This window comes from Nannospalax galili, unplaced genomic scaffold (assembly GCF_000622305.1).
Source record: "Nannospalax galili isolate Female #2095 unplaced genomic scaffold, S.galili_v1.0 scaffold381, whole genome shotgun sequence".
NCBI lineage: Eukaryota > Metazoa > Chordata > Mammalia > Rodentia > Spalacidae > Nannospalax > Nannospalax galili.
The window spans coordinates 2677709-2699814 of NW_008347312.1; the positions used below are offsets into that span (position 1 = coordinate 2677709).

The 22106-nt window shown below is 40.8% G+C and overlaps 1 protein-coding gene across 3 annotated transcripts in view; it reads right to left on the reverse strand.

Moving 5' to 3' along the window:
• Window positions 1-22106, reverse strand: part of Acsm1 (acyl-CoA synthetase medium chain family member 1) — a 56385-nt gene that overhangs the window by 24240 nt on the left and 10039 nt on the right. Inside the window, exons 2-3 of one of the 3 annotated variants that reach the window (XM_008843859.2) lie at window positions 16351-16516; window positions 3526-3764 (exon numbers count right to left, since the gene is read on the reverse strand). In XM_008843859.2, coding sequence (XP_008842081.1) covers window positions 3526-3717 — 192 coding nt within the window. In that variant the 5' untranslated portion in view covers window positions 3718-3764; window positions 16351-16516. Of the gene's footprint in view, window positions 1-3525; window positions 3769-16350; window positions 16517-22106 lie in introns of all 3 variants that reach the window. The other 2 variants (XM_029568676.1, XM_029568677.1) reach the window with 2 other exon arrangements.

The following is a 22106-nucleotide window of genomic DNA, read 5'->3' on the forward strand; positions in this document are numbered from 1 at the left end:
CGTTTCTCCATATGTCTGTCCTAGGTCCATATGGGCCATGGGTTCCTCTTTGTGCCTCAGCTTTCTTACCTATGAAATGGGGAGAGCAGCAGTACCTAAATGACAGCAGGCTTTAAATGAACAAAACACATTAATAGTGCCTGGCATGGAATAGTTGCTCAACAAATAGTATCATAACAAGATAAAAGAAAAGATGCTAAACTAGCTGCTAAATGTTTATGTAATTTTAGGATATTAATATAGAAGACCAAGAAGCTCCAGTTACCTGTTTCCTCACGGAAACATCAAGTAAATAACAACAAAATGACAGCTTTTCAAGAACTCCAGAAATCAGTGAAGGATCTGAAGCAATCAAACAACTGATCACAATAAAAAAGTCACACTGAAAATGTAGAAAACTTTGTGACATTTTTTCTTGCTCTTGTTCCTAAACCTCTGGTGCAGTGCAGCATAATTTATGGGGAAGCCATTTCATTCCTGGCTTCTCTGCTGGGACAAATGAAAGAGACTGGGACTTGTTTACAAAGTTCTGACTTATTCAGGGGCTTCTGGAGGAAATGGTTTCTCTTTTGCCTAATTTGAAGGTCAGATTGGAACCATAGTTTGAATATCAGGTTGGATATTTCTGAGCCAGTTGCAGGTACTATGGTGTGTGAAGACTTGTGGGCATCCAGGGGCAAGAGGCTGTGGAGAGAGGAACAGAGCAGAACTTCCAAACCCTGAGGAGAAGCAGGGGTGAGGCTTTTAGGGAATTTGGGTTATTTAACATTAGCCACATAAATGGGAAAATTTGGGACAGGGAGGAAGAACACACGACAGGACCAGGGACGGCAAAACTAGAAAGGCTTGGGATGGCATTAAGCCTCCATCTGGCCAATTAGCCAAGGTCTTCTCCTGTGTGCATATGGAAGTCAGAGGACAACCCCTGGGAGCTGGCTCTGTCTTTCCACCACGTGGTTCGCAGGGATTGGACTCAAGTTGTCAGGTTGTCAAGTGCCTTTCCTATCTTGCTGACCTCCACTTTTAATCTTTAGTCATATTTATAAGATAATGATAAATCTATGTCAATGTGTGCTTAAGAAGATGCAATTTGTGATACTAGCAACAAGGTTGGTGTTTAGTTGGGATAGAGCTGTAGAGGGATAGGGTTTCTTATGTGACTGATATTAAGTTGTTAAAAGTTAAAAATAGATTGTTAGTGGTACAGGATTTTATGTGAAATCCTCATAGTAATCACAAAGAAAATATCTATAGAATATATGCAAAAGGAAATGAGGAAAAAAAATTAGAATTGCCACTAAGGAAATTCAACTAAACACAAAGTAAGTAACAGAGGAAATAAAGAACAAAAATTCTATGTGGCATAAAGAAAATAATTGACAAAATGGCAAGGAAAATTGAAATGCTACCTGTGTTATTTACTGTCCTAGCCTCATTTAGAGCTCAAGTTTTTTGTTATATAAACAATGAATGAATGAATGAAGTATATGAGACAGAATGGATGCATGTTGATATGAATGTCATCTCTCATGAATAAATTTGGGGACTGCTCCAGGAATCACTTGAAATTGTGTATCACATCTGAGGAGGAGCTAGGATTTCATTTCCAAGCACAGCCAGGGGCTATAAATTGGCAGCCTCAGAGAGTAACTGTGTTACACACATGGACTGTATTGTTTAACTTACAGTTTAATTTTGTTCTTTGGTTTCTAATGAAATATTTGTCAAATCCTCCAGAAGATTTCACAAGAGTATGTTAGGTTTCCGTCTTACAACTTACAAGTTTAGTGTGTGGACAAGTGAGTCAAAATAAAGATTGTCATTCTGTAATAGTTTGGGCAGTGCTATTGATTGGATCATGGATCAGTTTCCATGTGTTGCTTGCTAATAATTTGTAGAAATTATTAGAAATCAGAGGGTCTTTCACAGGAGTGACAGCAAGTAAGGAACAAACGCTAATACAGTCCACAAGTGTTTATTGAGTATAACGATGTGTTAGGTACCTAAAGGTCTCTGCAGAATCACAGTGAGTGAGTCTAAGTTATTAATCATGATCGAGGCAGCTGGAAACATTGAAAACAAAAATACTAAGAATGAATATTATGGGATGGGGTGTGTAGAAGTGCGGGAGATTTGGAGATATGGTGGAACTGGCGATGACTGATAATGGTGTTATAAAACCCATCAGTCCTGGAATTCCCTGGAGGAAGATTTACTTGGCTGTTAATTCCATAAATTGGTGAGTGAACTTACTATTCAGAACTTTATGACATAACAAGGAACAAGGTGGTACTATCATCTCCTCTACACCAGTTACTTCTCCAACTCATCTCAAGTTTTAAGTGTTCTTAACCTGATTATTTATGGTCTGGACAATGAGGAAAGTCAATTTTTCTCTGAAGCAGAGGTGTTGTTGGCCTTTCAGCTGGTGAGACTAAGTTAAATGCTGGATTGTGGGTTCAGTCAGCCTGCAACCAAATCCTGTTCTTCCATTTGTTAGGTTGGTTACTCTAACCTCAGATTCTAAGTTTCCTTGTCTGGAAAGTGGGAACAGTAGACGAAAAGCAAAATGACTGACATGGAGCATAAATATGTTCTCCATGACAGAGGGCTGCATTCTTCTCAGGATTATCACGAAAGTTCAGAGTAAAGAAGATGGTGTAGAAAAGAGATTATGGACGGCATATTGGCCCTGAATAGTACTGTATGAGTATGAATGTTCACGGGGAATGTAAAATTTAGAGTAACTCCCCAAGTCTATTTTGGGTGAATTCTCTCTGTGTTCAAAGATGGGGCTTGGTGTGTTTTCACACTGCAGAGCCTAGGCTTGAGTGGCTCAAAAATCACCCACTGTCTGCCCTAACTCCTAGTGCCTCTACTATTTTTCTACTTATCTATGTCTGGGGAAAAGACAAACTAAGGGGGCTTTTCTGCAGAGATATGTACGCTCCGGAGGCTAGAGGGACTGGTGTTACTGCAAAACACCTAAAGCCACACTCAAGGAGGTATGTGACAGAGAGGATCCCAGGTTGGTGTGCCATCCTCATAGGAAAACAGACAACTTGACTTAGAGAAATGTGGCAGATGCCCTTGTGGACATTCAGGAGGTGTATCCCCTTCTGGGTATGGCCTACAGTCAAGCCCAAGTGTGATGAACTGAATTCCAGTTACACTCTCCCATTAACTGAAGGTAAGAACTCAGACTAACATGGACTTGCTGACTTGGTGATTAGAACGTTGTACTAAGTCAGAATTATGGAACAATAATTGTGTATCAAATACTTTTACCTCTTATGAAAATAAGTTTTAAAAATGAATTTACCCCCATTTCACAGGAAAAAAAAACCCTACTGAAGCTCAGAGAAGTGAGGTAATATCCAGACTGTGAATCAAAGCCTAGAGTACGAGTTTCTCTTACTACGTTGCTGTTTTGAAGAAGCTCTACCTCACCCTGTCTCTTAGTCTAGTAAGAGCAAGATAACGTCCATTAGGCCACTCCACTGCCCCATCATGATGCTCTCTTACCTCCTCCATTTGAGCCCAGTAGTCCAGCACATGGCTTGCAAAGTTAAATTCCTCAGGTGTATCATGGTCATTCCATTTTGGCGCTCCAACTGCTGACGAAGACTGGCAACTCAACTGCCGATGACCTAGGCGAAAGCTGTGGAATAATTTGAAGATGCCCCAGGGGATCTGGAACTTCTTCAGATACCGCATAGCAAGGCAGTTCTCGGGGACCAAACCCAGAATCTTCAAGTCACTGCCTGCCTTGAGAAGAGAGGATTACATGTCAGTCACCCAGCAGGAGCCTTCTCCGTACAAAGTTGATGCACGTTCCTGATCTAGTGCTAGATTTGCTCCTTGATTTGGATGGGGATTACTTTTCCTAGCTGAGGAACCACAAGGTGTATAGGCCTGAGAGGGGATATAGCTGCTGTGTGAGACTAGGACACATTCTTAGGGGGCTTCTCTTTTAACTGCCTCTGATTTAATCTCAGAATGGTAACCAGGTGACCATCCATTTTGTAGTAGAAACTGACTACTTTCAAAATTCTGTTCCTGAGGTTGTCCTTACGCTAGAGATCCTTCTTCCTGTCAAGCTTAATCTTGAGTTCCCATGGAAACTGCCATGTATTCATGTAACTCCTGTCCCCCAAAGCTGATGATGGGTTGAAGACTGAACAGTCGTTCCTCATGTTTGTTTTTATTTTATTTTTTTAACACAGTCTTGACCATCACAATCCCTCTCAAAATTGTGTGTGCAAACCAAAGAGTAGATAAAGACTGTCTTTCACTAGAGTGAGCATGAAGTAAACATCTGGAAAATTCCCGTGGTTGTGATTTCTATCACGTAGCTAAATGAAGGCATTCTGCTAGAGGTGGCACATGGAATGAAACCTCTTTGACCTTCCAGTGCCTAGAGGAAAGCCTGAGACAAACCTCCAACATAGGAACAGAACTCCCATTTATCAGGGTCTTTCTGGAGTTTTTATTTTAAAAATTGACTTTGTGCTGGATAGCTTTGGTGTCAACTTGACATACCTGGGTTGAGGAAGCCTCAATTAGGGAATTGCTTTCATTGGACTGGCCTGTGGCCATGTCCACGGGACACCTTCTTGATTGTTGAGTGATGTGGGAGGGCCCAGCCCACTGTGGGTGGTGCCATCCCTGGGCAGGTGTTCCTATGTTGTATAAGAAAGCAGGTTGAACATGGGCCAGGGAAGCAAGTCAGTAAGTAGTGATCCTCCATGGCCTGTGCTCCAGCTCCTGCCTCCAGGTTCCTGCACTGAGTTCCTACCTTGGGCTTTCTGATGAACTGTGACCCAGGATATGTAAGACAAATAAATCCTTTCCTCCCCATGTTAGTGGTCAAAGTATTTTGTCACAGCAATGGAGAAACAAACTAGGACAGACTTAAACCAGAAGCCATCCTCCTTTTTAAAAATTTTATTTGTATTTTATGTGTATGAGTATTATGCCTGCATGTGTGTAAGTGCCCACATGTCACGCAGTACCTATAGAAGCCAGAAGAGGATGTTGGATCCCCTGGAACTGGAGTTATAAATGGATGTTAGCTGCTATGTGGATGCTAGGAATTGAACCTGGGTTTTCTACAGGATCAGTCAGGGCTCTTAATTGCTGAGCCATCTCTCCAGCTCTGGAAACCATCTTTCTATCAAAATAATTTGTTGTTACTTTACACTGTTAGAAAATCCTTAATTTGAGTCAGGTGTGGTGGCTCTTATTATAACTATAGCATTTAGGAGGTAAAGGCAGGGGGTCATGAGTTCAAGAACAGCCTAGGCTGTCCAACTAATTCCAGGACAGTCTATGTTACATAGTAAGATTCTCTCTCCAATGGGGGAAAAAATCTAATCCTATATTTGGAAGATCATGTTTTTGGAGGCTGAGATATTTTAAAGACTGGACCAAGTTGTCTTAACTGATGATAATTCAAGGTTATTGGCTTTTTGAGAACTGCAGCAAACTTTAGTTTTATTATGAAGTGAGTGTATTTCAGAGGGTAGTCTCTGGATAGAGGGTTCCCTTTGCCGATTTTTTCCTATGCACCCATCCCTCTCAACTGCGATTTTTCTACATGAGTGTCTATATGACCTCGGGGTTTTCTTTAAAAATTAACTGTCTTCCGACCTCCCTTTGCATCCTTGGGCAGCACAGCCACCAGCTTCCTGGGGTCAGCATCATTTCTGGGTAAGTTCAGCAGCCCCCACCATGTCTTGATGCCCCCAGCCTCATTCATCCTCCCACCTCCCCCATCCCATCTCTCCTTCTAGCCTGGGTACTGGCCCATTTCTTGTCTTGGCACCCCAGACCCCTGGACTGATATATTAGCCCAGAATCCCCATTGCTTTCCTGATCCTTTGCATCCAGATCAACCCAGTTCCTCCCTGTAGTCCCCAAGAGCCCTGGGGCCTCTTCTTTTCTCCACCTCCCTTTGCATCCCTGGGCAGCACAGCCACCAGCTTACTGGTGCCAGCATCTTTCCTGGGCCCTGCTCCCAGGCCAGCCCAGACCTCAAATTCCCAAGGCCAGCATCTTTCCTGGAGGGATCCAGACCTTAGAAGAAAGCCTGAGAGCATCTGAGCCTCATCCGACTTGGGCCTCTGTGGGAATTCCTGAGCAGCAAGACGAAAGCAATTTGGCCACTCCAATACAAAATCAAAAGAGAGAACCTGATACCTAGACCAACCAGCTTTTCATGCTTAACAAATAAACCACAGAGGCACATAAAGTTTACAAAAAGAAGCAGACCTAAATTCAACAAAGGAAGGCTTGAGTCTCACACAAGAATCAGAAACTACAAAAGAAATCCACATGTCAAAGTCAGAGAAAAAAATAATAACATGAAAAGCCAAAATAATATATCCCCACCAAGTACCAACAGTCCTCTAGAGAAGTACAATGAGAAATGAGAACACCTGTATTAGTCATTTTTCTGTCACTGTGATAGAAACACTGACCAAAGCAATTTATAGAAGGAAGAGTTTATTTGAGCTTACGGTTCCAGGGGAATTAACGTCCATTATGGCAAGGAGGCATGGTGGCTGGAGGTGGCTGGAGCAGGAGCAGCAGAAGCTAAGCTCTCACATCATCACACAGGCACAGGAAGCAAAAAAAGCTACTGGAGATCTGGCAAGGCTTAAGAACTCTCTAAGCCCACCCCAGTGATGTGCGTCCTCTAGGATAGCCATACCTTCTAAGACCTCCCCAAACAGTGCCATCATCTGGGAACAAAATGTTCAAATACTTGGAGCCTATGGGGGACATTTTCATTCAAACCACCACAACCCCCTAGAGATAACAGAGGACATGGAATTGAAATGAATAATTATAAAGGTGATAAAAGAACTCAGTGAATTTAAGCCAGGCGTGGTAGTGCACGCCTTTAGTCCCAGCAATCAAGAGGCAGAGGCAGGCAGATCTCTGTGAGTTCAAGGCCAGCCTGGTCTACATAGTGAGTTGCAGGAAAGCTGGGGATGCAGGGAAAGACACGGAACTCAAAAGAACAATTATAAACATAAAAAAAAAGAATTCAGTGAATTTAAAGAACACACAAACAAAGAAATCAAAGAACTGAAGGAAGATAGCAATAAACTTCTGAATGAATTCAAAAAAGAGTTTGAAATATTGAAGAATACTCAGGCTTAAATGAAGAAGGAATTGAAACACTCAGTAAGCCAATTAGAAATAACAAGAGAAAGCCTCACAATTGGATGAATGAAATGGAAAACAGAATATCATGACTGGAAGATAAAGTGGATGAATTAGACCACACAAGCATAGATTATGAGAAAATTTATGAAAACACAAGAATGGAATATGCAGGAATTGTATGACATCATAAAAAGACCAAACCTACATATCATAGGTATACAGGAAGGAGAAGAATCTCAGGATAATGGTATGGACCAGATCTTCAACAGGATTGTAAAAGAAAAGTCCCCCAAATTAAAGAAAGATGTGCCCATATAAATACAAGAAGCATATAGAACACCAGAAAAGAAGACAGGACCAGAAAAGAAACTCCCCACAGCACATCATAGTAAAACACTAAAAATACAGAACAAAGAGGATACTGAAAGCTGCAAAAGAAAAACAATAACTCACATATAGAGGAAAACCCATCAGAATTACAGCTGAGTTTTCAGTGCAAACTATGAAGGCCAGAAGAGCCTGGACCAAAGTATTCTCAGTCCTAAATGACCACAGATGCCAACCCAGATTACTTTACACAGACAAAATTGTCTATTAGAATCAAAGGGGAAGTAGGCTGAAAGAATTCATGTCCACAGCCCTTCAGAGAGTTCTTGAAGCAATACAAAGAGCTGAAAAAAGGAATGACCATACCTAAGGGGTTATGGAAAGAAACTTAATGAAGGTATAACTATGGAAATGCACAACTACACCAAGAATGTGAACTGAAATAAAAATGACAGCAGTCAATACACATCTTTCATTAATGACTTTAAATATCAATGGACTGAACTCTCCAGTCAAAAGACACAGACTAGTTGAGGGATTAAGAAACAAACCCCATCTTTTTGTTGTGTTCAAGAAACACATCTCACTTTCAAGGACAGGCACTACCTTAAGGTGAAAGGATGGAAAAAAATATACCAAGTGAATGGTATTAAGAAAAAAGCAGCTGTTGCAATTCTAATATCTGACAAAATGGACTTTAAATATAATCAGAAGAGATAAAGAAGGCCACTTCATTCTGATTAAAGGAACCAAGAAGATATTACAATCATGAACATATATTCACCAAACTCTGGTGTACCCCCAAACTTCGTAAAAACAGTACTACAGGACTTTAAGACCCAGATTAATCCCAATTCATTAATAGTAGGGGACTTTAACACCCCATTGCCACCATTAGATAGGTCAATAGGACAGAGAATTAACAGGGAGACATCTGAATTAAACAATATCATATATCAAATGGATGTAACAAACATCTACTGAATATGCCACCCAAGCACCAAAGAATATACTTCCTATTCAGCACCCCATGGAACTTTCTCCAAAATCGACCATATACTGGGGCACAAAACAAACCTCAATAAATACAAAAAGATTGAAATAATTCCATGCATTCTATCAGACCACAATGCAATAAAGCTTAAAAGCACTACCGGAACCCCTAGTAACTACATGAACACATGGAGATTAAATAATATACTCCTGAAGTATGAATGGGTCAAAGGAGAAACTAAGAAAGAAATAAAAATATTCCTGGAACTAAATGAAAAGGACAATACAACTCAACAAAACCTCTGGGACACATTGGAAGCAGTCCTTAGATGGAAGTTTATAGCTCTAAGTGCATACATTAAAAAATCAGAAAGAACACAAATAAATGACTTAACATTGCAACTCAAGACACTTGAAAAGCAACAACAAATGAAACCCAAACCCAGCAGACAAGAAGAAATAACAAAAATCAGAGCAGAAATTAATGGAATAGAAACAAAGAAAACAATACAAAGAATCAACAAATCCAAGAGCTGGTTCTTTGAAAAGATAAGATTGACAGACCCCCTAGCCAAGTTAACCAAAAGAAAGAAAGAGAACCTCCAAATCAACAAAATCAGAGATGATAGGGGAAACATCACAACAGACACACACACACAAAAAATCCAGAACATTATAAGGGAATACTTTAAAAACTGATATGTGACTAAATTTGAAAAACCTAAAAGAAATGGACGGGTATCTAAAAGCATGGGACCCACTGAAACTAAACCAAGAAGAGATCAACAGCTTAAACAGAGCCATAACATATAAGGAAATTGAAACAGTAATTTAAAAAAAAACCCTCCTAACTAAAAAACGCCCATGACCAGATGGATTTACAGCAGAATTCTACCAGACATTTAAAGAAGACCTACTACTTAATTTATTCAAAAAGATAGAAATGGAGGGAGAACTTTCAAATTCCTTCTGTGAAGTCAGCATCACTCTAATATAAAAGCCAGGTAAAGATACAACCAAAAAAAAACAATAGACCCATATCCTTAATGAACATAGATGCAAAAATTCTCAACAAAATATTTGCAAACTGCATAGAGGCACACATCCAAAAGATCATCCACCATGATCACATCAGCTTTATTCCAGAGATGCAGCCATGGTTCAACATATATAACTTAATAAACATCAAAATCATATAAATGGACTCAAAGACAAGAACCACATGGTCATCTCAATGGATGCAGAGAAGGCCTTTGACAAAATTCAACACGCATTTATGTTCAAAGTCCTAGAGGGAACTGGACTAGAGGGAACATACTTCAACATAATTAAAGCCATATACAACAAACCCACAGCTGACATAATTCTAAATGGAGAAAAACTGGAAGCATTCCCATTAAACTCAGGAACCAGACAAGGCTGTCACTGTCTCCACTCCTTTGTAACATAGTGCTTGAAACTCTTGCAAGAGCAATAAGACAAGAGAAGGAAATTAAAGGAGTAATAATTGGAAAAAGAAGAGATTAAATTATCCCCTTTGTAGATGATATGATGTTATATTTAAGAGACACCAAAAATTCCACCAGAAACCTTCTAAGCAATGATTACCACTTTCAATAAAGTGGCAGGTTACAAAATTAATCTACAAAAGTCTGTAGCCTTTGTATATACCAATAACAAACAATCAGAGAAAGAGCACATGGAAACATTCACTTTCACAGTAGCTGAAAAAAAATCTCAGAATAAACCTGACCAAAGACATTAAAGACCTCTAAAATGAAAATTTTAAATCTTTAAAGAAAGAGATTGAGGAAGACATCAGAAAATTTAAGGACCTCCCATGCTTATGGATTGGAAGAATTAATATTGTGAAAATGACCATTCTACAAAAAGCCATTTATAGATTCAATGTAATGCCAATCAAAATTCCCCTGACATTCTTCAAAGAATTGGAAAAAACCATCCTAAGATTCATATGGAAGCACAAAAGACCTCAGATAGCCAAAGCAACCCCGAGCACTAAGAGCAATGCTGGGGTGGGGGATTACTATACCACATTTTAAACCCTATTACAGCGCTATAGTCATAAAAACAACATGGTACTGGCACAAAAAATAGTCCTGTAGATAAATAGAACAAAACTGAAGAACCAAATATGAATACATGCAATTTCAGCCACCTGATATTTGACAAAGGGGCCAAGAACATTGACTGCAGGAAAGACAGCATGTTCAGCAAATGGTGCTGGCAAAACTGGATCTCCACCTGTAGAAGAATGAAAATAAACCCCCATCTTTCACCTTGCACAAAAGTCAACTCCAAATGGATCAAAGACCTCAATGTGAAGCCTGAAACTCTGAAACTGTTAGAAGAAAACATTGGCAATAACCTACAAGATATAGGTTAGATTTTCTAAACTGGACATCAGTTGCTCAGGAAACAAGGTCAAAAATCAACAAATGGGACCTCATTAAATTAAAAAGATTCTGTACATCAAAAGAAGCAACCAAGGGAAGTGAAAAGAAAACTGAAGTAATGGGAGAAAATCTTAACCAGCAACACATCTGACAGAGGTTTAACATCCGAAATATATATATCAAACTCAAAAAACAAAAGAATCAAGAAAGGAACTAACAAAATTAAAAGATGGTCTGAGGAACTGAACAGAGAGTTCTCAAAAGAAGAAATAAAGATGGCTAAGAAGCATCCTAAAAGGTGTTCAACATCATTAGTATTTAGGGAAATGCAAATTAAACCACTTTAAGATTTCATCTTACCCCAGTCAGACTGGCTAAGGTGAAGAGATGAAATGATACCAAATATTGGAGAGGATGTGGGGAAAGGGGAACACTCATCCACTGCTGGTGGGGCTGCAGACTTGTTCAACCCCTATGGAAAGCAGTGTGGAGAACTCTTAAAAAACTACAAATGAACTTACCATTTGACCCAGTTATACCACTCCTTGGCATATACCCAAAGAACTCATCCTATTTCAGAGACGCTTGTACATCCATGTTTGTTGCTGCTCTTTTCACAACAGCTAAGAGATGGAAGCAACCTAAGTGTCCCTCAACTGATGAGTGGATAATGAAAATGTGGTTCATTTATACAATGGAATTTTACTCAGCAGTAAAGAAAGATGAAATCATGAAATTTGCAGGTAAATTGATGGAATTAGAAACTATTATACTAAGTGAGGTAACACAGACTCAGAAAAAAAAATTGACCTATGTTCTCCCTCATATGTGGATCCTAGCACCAAATCCTTATAAGTGAGTATATTTCCAGACATAACTACAGGAACCAGGATAATGAAAAGGAACTAGGGATATAAAGGAAAAAAATCTGAAAAAGAGGAACAGAAGGAAACAGGTGTTAATAAGGGAGACATGGATAAACATGGGGTTATTTTAAGGGGAAGGGGGAGGTAAGTTTATACAAGGAAACTTGGGGGATAAAAGGAAAGAATGGGCTCAAAAGAGGTATTGGGAGAAGGGTATTATTAAGGGAGAAATTGGAAAAATGGGGGCACCTTAAATGGGGAAATCATGGTGGAAGGGTTAGACAATGCAAGAGATAAATAATGCCTACCTAGTTTAAAAAAAAACGGAACCATATTAAGCGAACAACCTACTGACAAATTATACATACAACTAGCTCAAGGAATATAATATATGTCTAGGCAAGGTTTATCTGAGAACGTTTGGTCTTTGCCCAAGATTTATTTACATGGCACATGGTACCAGACTGGTGGAACTTACCTTCTTGGACATTTAACAGCCATTCTTTGAGGCCTATACTAATTTGGTCAGAGGGACATAAAGGGCAGTTTTTGCTCCTTGCCCTCCTAGGTCAACTAAGTTCCAGGGGACTATGAGCAGCTCTCAAAATTTCCTGTGACTGTGGTGAGTCACCTGTCCTCTTGATCAAGGAGGCCAAGGAGACCCTACCAAATGGACCAGTGTCCAGTCTACAAAGAGGAGGGTCATCACAGAGGAAACATTTCCTACATGTTTCCAAGTGAAGCCAGCCATGGTCAAGTAGGACCTTTGACTTATCTTCACATAGATGGAACTGGTAAAAGAAAGGAGCCAGGGACTCCTCCCAAGCCCATGTGACCCCTGAGGAACAGATCCTCAAATGCCTAGAGAGTAAAAATAAATTGGTTTATCTGGGCCAACTCTATGGTCTTAAACACCCAAAAGGAAAGTATAAACAAAGATTAAAGGCCTTCCTTTGAGTTGTTGGCCAGAGTGGCCCAAGAGACTCCCAGACAGTAACCCAGCCTAGAACTGGGAGAATGAACAGAAGCCCCCAATCTTATGTAAAGGAATATTGGCAACTGATTCTTGCTAGATGAGGAAGAGCTGATCTTCCTAAAACAAGGAACTCTAGATAGGCTGACTAGATTCAGTGGATGGGCAAGCACTGGGGAACGGCTGGGGGGCATTGACAACACAGTGGACAATAACAGGGATGACAGAGTATATGGGCTCCAGTGGGGGGGCGGCTATCAGAGGGTGACATTTGGGATGTGGGTATATAGATGAAGAAGCTTGTTTGGGGTGTTCTGTATGAAATACACACAAAGAATCAACAAATTAAAAAAATGAGTTATATTTGAGGAAGAAGCATAAAAATTTGCTTCATGTTAATTAGTAGAGGTGAAAAACATTACCATTGAAATCTACCAGATGATTTTGTACCCATGCTCAGGTGGATCTCAGAAAGTAACCAACTGTAACTACTAATAATCAGATACTTAGAGATTAGAGACACATATGCAAACACCTAAGTGTTAGTAGCATTGAAAATGAGTTTTTCTGTATGAAACAGTATATTTTAAAATGAAATGGAGATCTTTTCTAAAGGTTAAAACCTCATTCAATTTTATGTCTAACAGGGTTTATATTGAGTTCAATATTGAATAACTGTATTAATTCAACTCTGAACCTAAAAATATATAGCCAGTTTTGAAAGAGATGCATCTTTGCTCTGGGAGTTGTTATTGTATATGTTAATGCTTTAATGAAACGCTTCTTCTGGCCTGGAGAAATGGCTCAGTGGTTAAGAACACTGACTGTACTCGCAGAAGACTCGGGTTTAAATCCCAGAACTCATATGGTGACTAACAACTGTCCATAACTCCCATTCCAGGGGATCCAACAGCCTCTTCTGTGGATTGCATGACATGGGTGCACTTACCTACATGCAGGTATAACACTCATTTTAATAATTTTTTAATAATTTTAAAAAAGAAAGCAGGCTAAGCACAGGCCAGGGGAGCAAGCCAGTAAGCAGCATTCCTCCACAGTGTCTGCTTCAGTTCCTGCCTCCTGGCTCCTGCCCTGACTGCTGTCAATGATGAACTGTGATCAGGACCTGTAAGCCAAATAACCCCCCTCCCACCATTAATTAACTGTTTTCCCCAAAGGTAGGGCAAACAGCCACTTAATAAGTAGCTAAAAGAGCCAGGTTTGAAGTTCATTGGTAGAACACTTGTCTGTGCATGTGTGCATGGGTTCAGTCTCCAGCATTGCAAAAGAAACCCCAGGACGGAAGGGGTCATGGAGAGAATCTGAGGCTTGGCATCATGAGAAGCCAGGAGAGGGTACTGGTGCAGGTGCAGCCTTGGTTGTGATGGAAACCCCAGCATTTTGGAGATGCCAGGACTGTGGGACAACCACCAAGGGCAATGGCAGGTATAGAGTGTAGCCAGCCTGGGCCTACAAGACAAGCTGTGTGAGCTGTGGATAGCAGGGCCAGAGAAGTGGAGCTGCCTAAGCTCTTTGGAGCCTAGAAGATCATGAGTGAATCCCACATGTCAGACATTGAACTAGCGGTGCTGTTGGACTTTGGTTTTGCTAAGTGTGTCCTGGTTCTTCCCTCTTGATATAAGATAGTATGCAACTTGTTTTGGGTTTTACAGGAGTTCGCAATTAAAAGACTTTTTAATGGGACTTTGACTTTTTAAAGTGTTTGAATTTTTAAAAGACAATGGGAGTTTTAAAGCTGGGCTATGTTTTATATTGTGATATTAATATTAACATGAGATCTTGGGGATAAGAAGTAGAAAGGATATGGTTTAATAGTGATATGTTTGTGTGTCAAATTGAAAAGGGGTTAGTTGTGCTGGAAAGTTTCAGTTGTTGACTTGACACACTTGGGAAGAGGGAACCTCAATTGGGGAATTTTCTCTATCTGACTGGCCTGTGGGCATGTCTGCGAGACATTTTCTTGATTGTTGATCGATGTGAGAGGGCCCAGCCCACTGTGGGCATTGGTGGTACCATCCCTGTGCAGGTGACCCTGAGTTGTATAAGAAAGTCGGCTGAGCGTAGGCCAGAGGAACAAGCCAGTAAGCAGCACTCCTCTGTGGTCTCTGCTTCGGCTCCTGCCTCCAGATTCATGCCCTGTCGTCTTTCAGTGGTTGACTATGATTGGGATATGTAAGTTAAATAAATCCTTTTCTTCCTGTACAAAAGACATAATAGAATAAAACAAAACAAAAAATGGCTAATGACCGAAACAAAAGGGTAAGATATAATAAGGAAATATATTGATACTTTTATTATGGGCTGATTTTGTGTTTCCCAAGTGCATGTATGGAAGACCTAACCCCAAATATGTTTGAATGTGACTGTATTTGGAGAAAAGGGTTTTCAAAAGGCAATTAGGTTAACTGAGGTCATTGGAGTAGTCCCTAGTACAGTATGATTGATCTCTTTATTTTAGAAGGGGTCTAGCATACATATAGAGGAGTAATGCCCTGTGAACATGAAGTCAGTCACCTACAGGCTAAAAAGAGGACCTCGGGATAAACAACCTTGATCTTGGACTTCTAGCCTCCAGGACTTTGAGGCTTTCTGTTAAGTCATACGGTCTGTGGTAATTTTCCACGATAACCAACCCTCTTGATCAAATAAAAAAGAAATACTGTTGGCACCATCTTACATATAAGTTTGCAGTTCTGATTCAATGTTTGTCATGAGAGTGTACAAACAGTGATTACCTAACTTCGGAGGACTATGGAGATCTGAGGGCACTGCTGTTGGGACCAAACAGCAAAGGCTCAAATTCCAGTTCCCTCACTTGCTACTTTTGTGACTCTGTGCAATTTACTTAACTTGTCCCTCAAATACAGATGGACTGGCAGCAGCTGTTACTTAGACCTAGGCAATGGTGGTGATGGATGACTGCCATTCTGCAAAAACAAGCATAGGTAAGTACTCTAAACCGTGAGCTACTGATGGCTAACTCTCTCTACTAACGGAGTAATGAAGCTTGACTGAAGGAAATGGTGTCTTAACCTGCAACAGGGTCTGGAGGGAAGAAATGGGGATTAGTTCCTGAAATAAACAGGCAGATGCAGCGCTTGCACTGAAATAGACAGATATAGTATACAGCCCTGTGCATGGTCACAGCCTTAAGACATAGGTATCCTCTCACCAACACCACCATCCTTAACTTTCAGTTCATAAATGAAATGTCAGAGAATTTAAATGATTTGACCAAGCTCATCTAATTTGCATCCAGTTTGAAGTTCTGGATTTTATGTTTAAGGCTTTTCGTGGCAGATAGAAACCACACACGAGAGAGAGAGAGAGAGAGAGAGAGAGAGAGAGAGAGAGAGAGGCAGAGTAGTCCACTAATCCTATTCAACTGGAGTCACGGGAAGAGGGCCTGGATTTCTGATACTCAAAGATAGAAGAGAGGTATCCATGCTCCAGGAGACAGAGAGGAGAGAGAGAGAGAGAGAGAGAGAGAGAGAGAAGAGAGATTTTCGCATACACACGAGAGAAAACACACACACAGAAAAATAGACCCCCAAGCTTTCATTCACCTCTGTCTTACCTGGTACAGTGCAGGACACAGGTGGGCTAGGCCTAGAGTAGAGATAGGAAAGGCTTGTGGGGTTTGTTGTCCGTGTGCAGGTTCTTCTCAGGACTGTGAACAGCCACTGAACTTGGCCTCTGGCTAAGGAATATGTTGAGCAGAAAACTTCAGGAATTGGATGAAGCTGCAGGGGAGGAGAAGTCAGTGGGAGGGGGCAGAAAGCAATTGGAAGTTTCCAGCAGAGACAGTCAGCTGGGGAAACATGATACAAAGGCACTTCCAGGTCTTGTGGGATGTCTCAGTGTGGGAGAGGAGAAGAACAAACGGAGGTCTTTTCACAAGCTCTCTGTGGCTAACCTAGTCCCCTTCCTTAGTCTTGCACCCCCTTATTTTTATCTATTTGATAACTGAAGGGCAAAGCAGTCTCAGAGCCAAGACCCATGCTCTGGAGGCGGAAAGGTCTGGTTGTGAGCTTCAGTTCCTCCCTCGGTGTCTGCCTCTTCCTACTTAATCCTCTTGCTCACTCCCCACCTTATTTGTAAAATGAAAATGATAAATTCCAAGGATTTTGTTTGTTTTTTTTGTTAGTATTAGATGGAATAATTTAAGCAAATTACATAGCAGTGCTACAACCGTTGTTGACTGTTCTATTGATTTGGGATTCTAACCAAGAGATGAAACAATTTGATGTCCTGGCAGAATGCAGGGTCTCTGTAGTTTCAAAGCCCTGGAAGGCTAAACTCTGGGTTTGTCCCCTGTAGGAAGGACTTTGGACAGGCCACTTACCTCCTTGAATTGGGACTGCTCATAAATAAAATGAAGAAAAGGTTAGTAATAAGATTAGTTTCATGAGCTCATTGAATAGATCATGTAACAGTCTGTAGAGCACCTCACCCAGGCCTTTAGACATAGGTCAGATATTGATGTGTTGATTGGTTAATGGAGGATATTGTAGATGGTTCCTGTAACATTAGTTTTCTACTGGACCAGTTTTAGGAGTCTTATTGGAGAGTAGAGGACCTCTAGGGCTCTGGCTTAGCTTTCCCAGAACTCTTACTCTCTCAAACTCTGTTGAATCTGGGATTCAAAATGCATTGGTTAAAGTCACCACTAAAGACAGAGACCGAGCTGAGGGAAAGCCTGACTTCTTTTAAAAAATATTTATTATTTTTATTTTATGTGTATTAATGTATTGCCTGCATGCATGTAAAGTGAACCTGTGTCATGTAATGCCCACTGAGGTCAGAAGATGGCATGGGATTCCCCTGGAACTGGAGCTACAGATGGTTTTCAGCCACCCCTCATGTGGGTGCTGGATATTGAACCTGGCTCTTCTGTAAGAGGCCGATGCTTTTAACTGCTGAGTCATCTCTCTGACCCCTGAGCGCGACTTCTGAGACATAGACTCGATGCTTCTGGGCTGATTAATTTATAATGAACTCTTTAGCGTAGTGTAAACTTTGCTTTGGGGGAGAGGAGTGGGTGAGAAGGCAGGGTGAGGTGGACTGGTTATAGTAAGCTGCATATTAAACAACTAAGGGGTCAAAAGTACAAAAATCACTAATACTGAAGTGGAAGGGAAGCCACTTCCGAGGGTTGAAGCAGGAGTAGGAAAGGAGGCAGAGCCCATGGGAGGCAGTCTGGCCCTCAGAAAGTGTTCTCTGCTGAAGTATAGCACTAGTACACGATGAAAGAGACAGGTCTTTAGGCCAGGCAGGCTGAACATGAGTGTAGCTTTCACCACTTACCAGCTTAGTGACCCTGAGGTTTCCTATCCCTCTATGCCTCCATTGCAAGTGGGGATAGAGGCAGTAAAACCATGAGGACTGCGTGCATGCTCCCTTTCCACCAGCCCCTTCTATAATTAGTCCGAAGGCACTGAACTGCAGTTCTAGTCGGTGAACTCCAGAATGAATGCGAGTCACTTTTAGTGTTGGGCATTTAAGGGAATATTGACTAATCTGTACTCTTTCCTGCTGATTTAGTGCTTTTGGAAATTATGCAGGACATCATAAAGTGGTGGAGACTCTATCAGCCTTCTCTGGGTATTTTTATATAGTGGAATCTCCTTCATCCTGGACCATTATACTGACTAACTTCCTTAATCTTATAATGAAACTTTGGATCATTCACTCATGAATGATCATTTGGATCATTCATAATAGAAACTTATTGAGCATCTTCTAAGTATAGCTATGGCTTTGAATGTGCCACACAAGGTTACTGCGCAAGTCTGTTTCTGCTTTATCATCTGAAAATGAAAATAGCAGTATCTGTTTCATATGATTGCTGTGGTAATTAAAATGAAAATGTGTATACATTACTCAGAATGGTACCTGGCATATGCAAAGAGTATTATTAATTATTAAGAGAGAGGAATAATTTTGAAAAGAGAAATGAGTACTTCTTTTTGGTTCAGGTATATTCATCAACACATCCAGATGTTGGCATAAATTTCAACAAGTATAAAAGACATCAATAACTTTGATATTAGAAATCTACAAGTTTTAAGCTTTGCATTATTTAATTAAAAATTACTTTGAGATTTATTATTAAGTGAGTGTGTGTGATGTTCGTGAGTGAGGGCATGCACATGGTGCATCTGGAGGTCAGAAGACATCAGGAGTTGGGTCTTTTCCATCTTCCTCGTTGAGGCAGAGTCTCTCTTGTTTTTTCTCCAGGGCTTGGTTGATTACTTTAGGATGGGTGGTCTCTGAGTTTCCAAGTGATTTTCTTCTCTCTGCCTTCCATCTTCCCTTAGAAATGCTGGAACTGAGATGCATGCTACCAGATCCAACATTTTTACTTGGATTCCAGGGATCAAACTCAAGTGCTTTCATGGCAAGCATTTTTATCCTCTGAGCCATCTAGCTGGCTCATTATTTTTAAACTTCTTCTTCCTCCTCTTCCTCTTCCTCCTCTCCCTCCTCTTCCTCTTCCTCCTTCTTCTGCAGTGCTGAAGAATGAACTCAAAGTCTTGCACATGCTAGGCAGACACTCTATTACTGAGCTACATCCCCAGCCTGATTACTTGCAAAGTTCCTTTTACCTACAAAAAATTGGAAACATGACCTCTTTTATATGTATGTTAAAGTCTCATGATGTATGTTGTTCATTATTCGAATGAAGAAATTGAGACTTGGGAAATTACAAAGTAATATGGACTTAGATCTATTCCACTCCTACATGTAGCAGGTCATATAGTAAAAGACATATGTGGGATTTTCTATTACTGTCACCATTGTACTAATGGGAATTTGACACTAAGAATTTAAGCCTCTTGTCAAAACTCAATTCAGATAGGACATGACAGAAACATTTGAAAAACTTGGTTTTACTTGTGTTAAATTCTTAATTGTTTGTCTCTGTGCTTACTATCACAAATTCATCCTGGGAATAGCTCCCAACTAAAAGCATACACAGCTCTTTGTAGTTCATATATTCACTTTGATTAATACAGTCAGCATGTCTGGGGTCCAGCCAGTAACAATATCCTGAGACATTGAGAAGCTCAGACTGAAGCTTGTTATGCACTTTCAAATCCAAAATGCTCATGTACACTACAGACACACAGGTGCTATAGACAGTTTAAAAAATAGGAAAGCCTGACCCATGGTGGGGAGAAGAATAGGGCAACAGTGACTAGGACTGATGGCTCAGACTAGAATAAGTAGGCGGTGATATTTAATTGCTATGATAGAGCCATGAGAACTCTGCTTAAGGACTGAAGGAAGGTATGCTAAAGATGAACCAAAAATTTTGGTAGAGAAATAGAATTTTTCATTGGGAATCATTAATTCAAAAGCTGTTATTTTAAGTTAAAAATTAACTGACTGAACTTTCTGACAGACTGAAACAATTAAAGAAAGTCAGTGTTGGGAGCTATTAATCCATTAGGTACATTGAGCTGTGGCAGGCTTGCTTGTTTACTGAGTTTGTGTTTTGCACACCAGTACCTAATCTGCCAAGTCAGGAGGAATATGTTTATATGGTGGAGCTCACAACAAGTATTTGACTGCTCCTTGACCCTCAGATGCAGGTGGGAAAAACAGCTGTTGAAATTAATTGAGTTAAGATCTCTGATGTTCTTCTGTATAAAAAGGTGGAACTAAAATAAACTGGCGGCTGCAGTCTCTACTGACAGTCCTCCCAAGTATCTTTTTCTCTGTCTCTTGTTTTTTCTTTCAATCCTCACTCCCCCTTTCAGGTACTGTCCGTCTTGGCTGGCTGGCACTGGCAAGTCAGTGAACCTAAATTAAAGGAAATGTCACTTGGATTTAATAGAACATTGAAAATGAATGAGCGGAGCATCGGTGAACCATGGAACACATGGCGAACCATGGAACACACACACAGTGAACCATGGAACACACGGTGAACCATGGAACACACACACAGTGAACCATGGAACACACGGCGAACCATGGAACACACACACAGTGAACCATGGAACACACGGCGAACCATGGAACACACACACAGTGAACCATGGAACACACGGCGAACCATGGAACACACACACAGTGAACCATGGAACACACGGCGAACCATGGAACACACACACAGTGAACCATGGAACACACGGCGAACCATGGAACACACACACAGTGAACCATGGAACACACGGCGAACCATGGAACACACACACAGTGAACCATGGAACACACGGCGAACCATGGAACACACACACAGTGAACCATGGAACACACGGCGAACCATGGAACACACACACAGTGAACCATGGAACACACGGCGAACCATGGAACACACACACAGTGAACCATGGAACACACGGCGAACCATGGAACACACACACAGTGAACCATGGAACACACGGCGAACCATGGAACACACACACAGTGAACCATGGAACACACGGCGAACCATGGAACACACACACAGTGAACCATGGAACACACGGCGAACCATGGAACACACACACAGTGAACCATGGAACACACGGCGAACCATGGAACACACACACAGTGAACCATGGAACACACGGCGAACCATGGAACACACACACAGTGAACCATGGAACACACGGTGAACCATGGAACACACACATAATTAGTTGAGTCCCAGAACCAAAAAACAAAAAAGAAATAATAGTCAAAAGTGTTCTAGAAAAAGCAAAGTTTATTGACTCTAAAAATACCATAAAGTCCCAAACAGGAGAAATGTAAAGAGAAAAACGCTTAGGCATGTAAAAAAAAAATTTCTTTAAGTAAAAACTGAAGCTAAGGGAGCTGGAGAGACGCACGCACAATACTCTTGAAAAGAATCAGAGTTCAGTTCCTAGCACCCATATCTGGTGGCTCACAACTACCTGCAACTCCAGCTCCAGGGGGAATCTGGTACCTTCTTCTGGCCTCCACAAGTACCACAAACACGTGTGCATGCACATACAGAGACAAACACAGACACAGAAATTAGAAAAATGAAATGAAACTCTTTAAAAAACGAAAAGTTATAAAAATAGACAAAGGAAAACAACCCAAGAAGACAATGGTTCAGATTACCACAGAGTACTCATTAGAAATAGGAAGTCGGCTGGAGAGATGGCTCAGTGGTTAAGAACACTGATTGTTCTTGCAGAAGAGCCAGGTTCGAATCCCAGCACCCACATGGCAGCTAACAACTGTCCATAACTCCAGTTCCAGGGGATCCGACTGCCTGTTCTGTCCTCCGTGGGCATTGTACGACACCGGTGCACTCACTTACATGCAGGCAATACACGCATACACATAAAATAAAAATAATAAATAAAATAT